A 9979-nucleotide genomic window follows, 5' to 3' on the forward strand; every position below is an offset into this window, starting at 1 on the left:
AAGTACGGTGAAATGTGATGTTAGTATTGCCCAATGTAACAATGGAACCATAAAATGTTAGAAACAAATAAGGGACCATCAAATGTGACAAAAGTACAGTCGTATGTGATATTGGTACTGCCCAATATGACAATAGAACTATCAAATGCAAGAAAAAAATTAAAGTACCACAAAATATGAGAAAAGTACGATCAAATGTGATATTGGTACTGCCTAATGTGATAATAGAACCATAAAATGTGAGAAAAAAATAAGGGAACTACTGAATGTGACAAAAGTACAATCACATGTGATGTTGGTGCTGCACAATGTGAGGATGATACCGTCAAATATGAGAAAAATAAGAGAATCACTGAATGTAACAAAAGTACAGTCACATGTGATGTTGGTACTATATAATGTGAGGATGACATCATTAAATGTGAGAAAAAATACGAGAATCGCCAAATGTGATAAAAGTACAGTCACATGTGATGTTAATATTACACAATGTGAAGATGGTACCATCAAATATGATGTTTAGTAACTTGGTATAACAAGTTGCCTACTAGTGAGTACGTACCCACAAAAAAAAAAAAGGTACAGTGGAATTACCCTCTAAATTGAAAGTAAAATGAGAAGAGCATATATGTAGCCATTGCAATAAAGCTTGTGTGCATATAAAATTTATGAGGAGGACATAAAATTTCTTTTACATTCCCACTTGATCAAAAAAATACAAAATGCAATCTCATCAAGTGTTTTTTTTCCTACTAACATGGTCAATAATGCCATGGTACATTCCATACGAAAAGCCAAAAATCACAATCACATAATATTCTATGCATAAAACAAAAGTTCCAAATTATTTATTCTCGATCCCAGTAAGATAATTAAAGACCCTTCTTAGTTCACCTTCCTACAGTTCTTTCTTACTTCTCCATTTGATCCAGTGAGTGGACTGATATCTCCCATCTTGATCATTGCTGCAGCAAAATCAGAATTGAAAGTACTCTCACTGTTGCTATAGGTACGCACTATTGAATCAGTGGATCCACCATTGAATAGTTGCTGGTCAGAGTGGAGAAGTCCTCTGTTTTGGAGCAAGTTCTTGTAGTAGTTGTTCTCAAATTTTGTAGGTGTTTGAATATCAAGAGGTGCCAAATTGTTGTCCCCTGAACCACTGGTTCTTGGACAGTTTGATCGCCTCGAGTTAGCAAATGAACTGTCTATGTTGGTCTCGTTGTATATGCGAGCCCTGAAGGATGTACACCTTGCTTGTCCAATTGTATGTGAGCCTGGTACAATAAACCCACAATTTGTTTTAATTTCACAATTGCTTATATAATTTTAATCTTTAATAAACTATTCACGGAACGTTGACTTATGTTATGTTCTTAGAATATGTGCAATTGCAGTATAGAATGAGTCAAACAAAATTTAAAAAAATAAAATAAAATAAAAGGAAGTTAGTCAAAATTTGTAAGAATTCTAAGACAAGGGAATAGATAGAGACGAAATTGTAGACCTGCTAAAGCGACCATGTCCCTAGTGGAAAGTCCCAAATTGTTAAATCTAGAAATGAGTTGGTTTAGGTTAGAAGTTGGAGGAGGAATGCTATTATTGGCAGCAGCCTGGCTCGCAGTCCTAGCATCTCTTCTTCCAAGTTTTACATTCCAATTGGGTCCTCCAAGCTGCAATGTTACGTGCACAAAAACAGAAAAACATGTTAATTAATATCAAAGCATGTGTTGGTCCCTAATTAATTAGCCAGCCTAAACTCAAAACATGACATGATTGATGCTAAGAACACAACGGTTTTCATAACTTTTTTTCATGATCCATAACATAATTTGCTATAATTGGAGTAATATTATTTTTATTTAGACCTTTTGCGTAAATAAACTCATTCAACATGCAATTTTAAGGAAAAGGAGAAGAACTTACAATGGCAACAGAGTCTCGAGAAGCAACGGCCAATATATCAGCACATGAGACCACACCGGGGCACGCCTTCTCCACCGCAGACTTGATATTGTCAACTACATCGAAGCCTCTGGCAGAGTTCCGATTTGGGACAGCATTCTTCTCTCCTATGAAGTTGGACGTGTCATCAAGGAGAATTGACCCATCACATCCCTATCCATCATTTTACATACAGATAAGTTACATAAGGTCCAAAAGTTCCAATAGCCATATTAAACCAAAAAATAGAAAAGAAAAGGCCAGGCTGCCTAATAGGTTAATGACAGTTGACACTGGGTCCCAATAATATTGTCGCAAACAGCAATTTTGCAACATAAGTCAAACTGATATTTCCGACATTCTTCGTTTTTGAAAACCCAACAAATTGAAAAGAGAGGGGAAAAAAAAAAAAAGCTGTCATGCATCAAAGTGGATAAATTAACAAATCGAATAGTAGCTAAAACAATAATGAGTGTATTTGGAAGAACTCATTGTCATTAGAGGAAAATTATAACTCTAACCACCATGTGACGACTGATAAAAACTATTTATATATACTTTTAGTTTTAATCATATGAACTATTTGATAAATATATGATCTGTTTAAATAATATATTTAGAAGTTTTTATTAATTAGTAATGGATTGAAGGAGATTTTTCCAAATTTATTTGAAAGAAATTAAACATTGCCCTTTCATTAGTTTGTTACTTAAAAATAAGTTGGTAAAATGATGTGTGTGTGTGTGTGTGTGTATATATATATATATATAAAGAGTTAAAAAAATTATATATAAACCAAATAAATAGATTAAGCAAAAAATGAGAACCATATTAAGCTCATGCAAACAAGCTAGTAGCATAGGGCCATAGGCCACTTCAAATATTAGGCCGTGTTTTTGAATAAAGACTGGGGGAAAAAATTTCAGTGTAATTACATTGACAAAGCAATCATGGAAGAACAAGCGCAGGAGAGAGGCACCCATTCGGGCTTCCTTTGATATGGCAGATTGCACGGTGGATTTCACAGTGGAAAAGAGTTTTGGGCAAGAACTAGAATAAAAATTAGTTGAAAGTTGAGCGTTGACACTCCCCAAGAGGAGAGCCAAACTGACTATGGCTATGAAAGAAGAAGAAATAGCCATCGGATACAACAGTTTTGATGTGATACTAACGAATTGTGTGTATGTTGTGATATCCAAATGTCACGAAACTGGACTTTATAAAGAGCTCCTCACGGTGATTAGCGTCGGTTACTCAATTGGTAGCTCACCTAACACGTAGACTCTTAAATGCATGGGGATTTTTAAGTGTGGATTCTAGAATGGAAACGACAATTCAATTAAAGATAAAAGAGTGAGAACGCTGTTTTTTTGACTTTGAAAAGGTGTGGCAAAGACTAGTGAATTGTAAATGCGGTGGGGTACAAATGTACAATTATTTGTCCAAAGTTTTTAAGTGAATGTGGAACAATTTGTCAAAACTTGGGGTCCCATTAGAGATTATTATAATCTTGTATGATTTGATTCTGATCTAGATAACTAGGAGAAATTACGCTTGTTAATGAAGTAAAATTTGACTTCACTTCTAAAGAATATATAAAGGATAAAAAGTTTGACCTTTAATGGAAAGTACTACAACTGTAAGCATCTCTGGTTGATGGAGTCTTAAGATTATTGGACTACGCGGTTTCTATATTCGTCCTATGCAAGCCTGCAGAAACTTCCACTTTCTTTGAGATAACAAGCAACCCCAAACCCCACAAAATAAAACATAATAGAAGAAAAGAAAAGACCTAGGACTCACGGATCTACATTAACATCTTAACACTTGTATATTTTTGCTTTGATATTGGTACATTATTGGGTTTTTTGTGTTGAAGATCTTACAGTTAAAACTTAAATCCCAAGTCCCTTATACTATGAATCATAATTCTAATTATATGTACTCCTAAACTCCTAATTAATATGCTTTTATAACCTCAGAAATCCTTAATATTCAACCATATATACATTTCAATGAGTTTATTATATTTTATAAAGCTTAATAGTTAATATATAGCAAAGAGTCGCATACCGCCATACATCAGATAGCAAAGACCACGTTAATTCTCTTAATTTGTTTTTTCTTCTATTGTCTTTGCTATCTGATGTATTTTCTAACGGTTTGATATGGTCAAAACTACTCTTAATTTGAGTGAGAGAGGAAAAAATTGTATGCTAAAGAAGCTGAAAATTTTGTATACTAAAGAAGCTAAGAGCTTTACAGCTTAAATGAAACTTTTTTGTATTTCTAACGAAAACTTTCAACTAATACCATGTCCCAATTTGATACGTAATAAATCTGGATGGAGGAATAGCGGGATACCCTCCTTTTCTAAGACCTTTACTTTAGTTTTATTGGCTTATATATACATTTATATCCGTTACATATATACTCTTTTCTCAATCAATAATTAAAGTTATCAACCTTTATTTCAAAAAAGATAAAAAAATAATAATAAAAAAAGTTAGAAAAAACATAGACGTTTAGCGTTCAATTCTCTCTTTCTTTTATCAAATTATAAAATATATAACATATGAAAATGATATATTTCTTTGTCTTAATTTGCGCATTATATATATTCGAAAGTTGAAATATAAAATGGATAAAATTTACGCTCGTGTATAATCTAAAATAAATACATAATAGTAAGAAATATGATAACGATGGTTCGCTGAATTTACGTTCCTCTAGCCATAACAATACAAAAAAAGAGACTAAGAGGGTTCACTGAATCATCCTTGTAGAAAAATAAAAGATAATGATAAGATTGATTGAACCGGTTCAGAATAATATGCTAATTTTAATTACATCAAGGAAAAAATATGATGGTTTCTAATTATTGGTTTCTAGCGTATGAGACCGGCTCTCTTAGCAACTCAATGGTTTGACTACTTATAATGAGTATCAGGGGGTTTCTGGCGTATGAGTGAGATAGAGAGGGAATCACCAACGTGATGCTGATGTCCAAGAATCAGGCCGTCCTAGTGGTGAAACGTTGCACTAATTGGGTAAGTCCTTTTCAAACAATGTATGCCAAAATTTTTATAACCTTAATTAGTTTTAATTAGTTGTTGAGACAAAATTTCACTACAATTCACGTTAAAAAAATTAACATGATTATATATTTTAAAAATTTAATTATTTGATTGTATGTTCTTCACATTCTTAACATACAGATCAAATTTTATGTTCACTCGGATGTTATTTACTATTTGATTCATAAATTTATTTTTTATGTATAATTTTATACTAAAAAAACTTGAAATTTAAATATTTATTAATGACATAACTATTGATTTTTTATATTTTATAAATTTTGCAAATATAGAAGATATAAAAAGAAATTATATAATTTAATGGTAGGTATGTTAAAAATTCACGTCTAATAAAAAAATTGAGTGAAATTGTAATGTTAGGCCACAAATAAAGTTTGTAGCCAAACTTTCTTTTTTATTTATTATTTTTTTTACGAAAGCCAAACTTTATTCTTAATTATGTGTATCACGTTTATTTTTATTATTTTTTAATTTATCTTCTTCCTTGCTTCAAGTCAAAAAGAGTAGTTGATCAGTAAGAATCTTCCAAAGTGATGCCGTTGAATATTAGGCAGTGTGTTTTTCGTTGTGCCTTAGTTTCTTGGCATCCACGTCACTTTTCTAGGTTGTAACTAGTCGAAATGAATCTTCTTCCTTGCTTCAAGTCAAAAAGAGTAGTTGATCAGTAAGAATCTTCCAAAGTGATGCCGTTGAATATTAGGCAGTGTGTTTTTCGTTGTGCCTTAGTTTCTTGGCATCCACGTCACTTTTCTAGGTTGTAACTAGTCGAAATGGATGACCATCTGGCACAAAATGCTGTTGAATAACACATCTCGATCATCTCCATTGTCTCTACCTTGCCTTATTTTGTTGGTGTTAGGAATAACTATCTCAGAATCTGGACGACCGACAAAGATTGATTTGAGGGTACTGAAGTCTTGAACTGCCGGCTGTGGTGCAAAACAATTTAAATAAATAAATCTAGTCAATCTCTCTCTCTCTCTCTCTCTCTCTCTCTTGCCTTTTCCTTCCTTCCTTGACTAGGCATTGGTTGAAATTGCCCAAGTCCAATGTAAAATATGAAATCATATTGCCACATGATTTATATATGTGGCCAGGAATATGGCAAGCATATCACTCTGTTTACCATCAGTTTTTTTTTTCTTGGTTTATCTTTTGAAAAAAAATCTAGGTTGTAATTTGCCACAACTTTGATGCGTTAGGTTGTAATTAGTGGGTTTATGTGAAAGTGAAAGATAATAGATCATAGTATATCACATAATACAATTATAGAAATATGTGTAACAAAGGGTATGGTCCAAAAATTGTTTTCATCTTTTGTGGTGATTACTCTTTTCACGATAAAATATCAATAACAAATCAAATAAGTTGGTACCAAAAGGATGGACGAGGTTTCCTTTTGTGGTGATTACACTTTTCCACAAAGTCTATATAGTGCAGCCTATCTTCAAGATAAGAAATCATGCACCTTTGTTTTTTAATGAAAAAAATAATAATAATCTCATTGTAATATAACATTTGTCAAAAGTTTTGTAGATCAATCAGTTAGTATTTTATAGTGTTTCTAACAGAGATATCCAGACTCTAGAATTCAAATCCTTATTTTTTCTAACTATCGAATTATTCCAAAAAATAAAAATAAAAATAATATCAATTTTACCTAAATTTATTGTGATATTATTTATAATTTACATTAGTCACAATGTGTCATGAAAATTTTTGATCCTATATTTATTGTAAGATTTGAAGGTTCAAAGTTCCTCCCGGTAGAAAGCCGCGTCCAACTTCTATGGCCTTGATTTGGAAGTATATCTAATTTGAAATTTAAGAAACAGATTGGACAATCAAATCCAGGGAATCCCAATAATTGGAATTTGGACATATCCTTTAGCCATACATCTTAATGAATTTTCTTACTTTTTCTTTGATGAGAAATTGGAAATGGTTTCCTTGCTTTTTCTTCGGTTAGTTGATAAGATATTAATGAATTGGAAAAATAATCAATGTGCCGGTCATTTATGGAAGTATATCTAATTTGAAATTTAAGAAACAGATTGGACAATCAAATCCAGGGAATCCCAATAATTGGAATTTGGACATATCCTTTAGCCATACATCTTAATGAATTTTCTTACTTTTTCTTTGATGAGAAATTGGAAATGGTTTCCTTGCTTTTTCTTCGGTTAGTTGATAAGATATTAATGAATTGGAAAAATAATCAATGTGCCGGTCATTTGGTGGTATGGTTTTCTCCCAGTCCACACTCCACACTTTTCATGCTTCATAATCAATAAATAAAAAAATAAAAAGGAACCCCCAAAATATAAAAGGTCTGTGCCTATATTTTCATTGGGGGAAATGGTACTTTTCCTCACGAGATTCTTTGCTCCACAATGTCCCACACTCTCGCTGTCTTGCATTCAACTGTGTTTAGTCTGGATCAAGTGGTCCTTTCCGGTGGATTGATCTTGGCATTTCATGGATCAACTGGCCAATATCATATACTACACGGTATTATTTAAATCCCCAAATATTGAATTTATAAACTGTATTCTCTTGCTTTCAAACAAATTTTGATAGATTAATTGGACTTTCCCACTATTTGTCCTATTCACTATTTAAAAAAAAAAAATTTAAAATAATATGTAATATTGTCCTTTAGCAGGGATCCACTCCCAGAAATGGTCCCGCCAAAAAAAAGTCAAATGAATAGTCTGAAATATCTTCTTGCAGGTAACCCCTGTAAAAATTTAGCAAAAAAAAAAAAAAAAAAAGAAGTAACCCTGTAAAAGTTTTTTTTAATTAATATATATATTGGGGTGTGCCAAGAACCGCGGGCCACTCCCTAGAGTAATTGGCTCATGGTCATTACAATTTCGGCCCTATCACAGCCCATACAGTCGAAAAACACACTGGGAGGGAGCTGAGGATGAGGACTCATCAGCTCACGTTTCATCGAATCCTTATAGCCCAAGATCTTGGATAGTGCCTTGGGGACTTCCATCCATTGAGCATGAACCCTTTGTCAGGCACAAGTTATTAGGAGGTCGCTTCCATCTCAAAAAGTGGGTCATCTCACCGACACAGGATTTGACCTTGGGCAACATTGACCCTGACTGAAGAAGCCACTCATACCAATTGAACAGTGGGGCCCATTGGCATAGAATATTCGCTCATCATGGCACCCCTACTCAAAGAAGGGTATAAATAGAGAAAGGGTAAGGGAAATGGGGGGTTAGAAAAATTGAGGAGAGAGACCCAAGAGAAACATATTTTGGAGAGAAGGAAGTCCTGTTTGGATTCTAGAGAGGGGGTTTGGTTGCTTGGTAGCCTTTACGGCCGAGCTAAAAGTAAGGTAGTTTAGTCTTGAGAAAAATCCTTAACACCATCAATGACGCCACCAATCACTTCTTTGGATCTCCCATTGTGGGATAAACCCAATCTAGAGTACAAGTAAATTGGAGTTCAGGCCCAAGGTTATTAAGAATAAACCACTACACACACACACACACACACACACATTCGATAATTACAATGGGAGAGAGGATTTTATAGCAAAAAGCTTATTTTAAGAGCCTTATATCTCAAATGACATCTTTTGATATTTCTAATGAATACACCTAAAGTTTAAATCATCTCTATCATTGTAATTATCGAATTTATATATATATATATATATTCTAAAAAAAAATTGTGTATACAACAATTTCACTATAAATCTTATGTAGTAAGTTGTTACTAATTCTAAGTTTGGTCAATTATCAAAATTAATTATTTTCCCACCAATAATGGCCAATTACAATTTATCACCTAAAATATGTTGTAAAATTATTATAAAAATGTTATGTAATTAGAATTTCTCCGCCAAAAAAAAAAAAATCAAGTTTTGTATTTTAACTTAATTACTTATTGCATTTTTTTTTTAAAAAGCTTTATGTATTTGAATTTATTTTGATCCGGTAAAAAATAAAGGTAGTTTAAAGTTTTTAGGTTGACAACACTCTAAAAAGTTTGGTAGTACGATTGTCAAAAATAGTTAGGTAGTATAGTTTTGCTGTATCTGCGATGGGAGACAATGTTTGTCTTGTGTGTAAATAAAAGTATCTTTTGATATATTGGGATTTGTGATATGCTGTTTGCGATTGAAAATTACTTTCTCTTCGCGCCATGTTTCTCTCTTTTTGATGTTGCGCAAACTTAAAGAAAGCATACATTAGGACTATCTGGGCTTTTGCCCTTAATTTTTTTTTTATTTAGCAATTTGTCCCTGTTTGCAAATTATATAGGAATATGCCCCTGTTTCGATACTCGATAATCTTAAAATTGAGTTTCTATGAAATACTCGATCTATAGAAAATCGAGTTATGCCGATCAAACTTAAAAAAAAAAAAAAATTGCATGGAACTCGAATATCAAAAAATCGAGTTCCATGAAAAAAAAAATTATAATTGAGAGCCCTATAGTAGCGTTTTTATGCCCTATAGTGACGTTTTAAAGCCCTATAGCGGCGTTTTCCTGCAAAATTTTTATAAGTGTGATCACGAATAGTGGTTCAGGGACCCTATAGCGGCGTTTTTAAGCCCTATGGTGACGTTTTAAGGCCCTATAGCGGCGTTTTCATGCAAAAATTTTTTAAAAGTGTGATTTTTCCCGCAAATTTTTTTTTACAAGTGTGATACAATTTAGGAAGCCCTATAGTGGCGTTTTTAAGCCCTATAGTGACGTTTTAATACTCTATAGCGGCGTTTTCCTGCAAAAAAATTTTGAAAGTGTGATTAGTGAGTCCTATAGTGGCGTTTTTAAGCTCTATAGTGACGTTTTAAACCCCTATAGTGGCGTTTTTAAACTCGATTTCCCTAAAATCGAGTTCTATGCTCTTTTTTTTTTTTTTTTTTTTTTTTTTTTATAATTTTATAATTATCAAATATATATATATA

General features: G+C 32.7%; 1 protein-coding gene across 1 annotated transcript; it reads right to left on the reverse strand.

Annotated features, from left to right (window-relative positions):
• Positions 1-631: 631 nt before the first annotated feature.
• Positions 632-3151, reverse strand: LOC112028558 (peroxidase P7). Its single transcript, XM_024061253.2, has 4 exons — positions 2880-3151; positions 1927-2118; positions 1508-1673; positions 632-1277 (listed from the first exon to the last, which is right to left on the reverse strand). The coding sequence occupies exons 1-4, from the start codon at positions 3084-3086 to the stop codon at positions 886-888; spliced, it is 957 nt and encodes a 318-aa protein (XP_023917021.2). The 5' UTR covers positions 3087-3151; the 3' UTR covers positions 632-885.
• Positions 3152-9979: the final 6828 nt, after the last annotated feature.

Source organism: Quercus suber, unplaced genomic scaffold (assembly GCF_002906115.3).
Source record: "Quercus suber isolate HL8 unplaced genomic scaffold, Cork oak 2.0 scaffold_6, whole genome shotgun sequence".
In the NCBI taxonomy this organism is placed as follows: Eukaryota; Viridiplantae; Streptophyta; class Magnoliopsida; order Fagales; family Fagaceae; genus Quercus; species Quercus suber.

Excerpts from the sequence above, each read along its gene's own strand:
- LOC112028558 (XM_024061253.2), bottom strand. The coding sequence starts at position 3,086 with ATGGCTATTTCTTCTTCTTTCATAGCCATAGTCAGTTTGGCTCTCCTC. Across the intron at positions 2,119-2,879 it reads TCCATGATTGCTTTGTCAAT|GGATGTGATGGGTCAATTCT; the intron begins GTAATTACACTG and ends AATGATGGATAG. Across the intron at positions 1,674-1,926 it reads CTCGAGACTCTGTTGCCATT|CTTGGAGGACCCAATTGGAA; the intron begins GTAAGTTCTTCT and ends GTAACATTGCAG.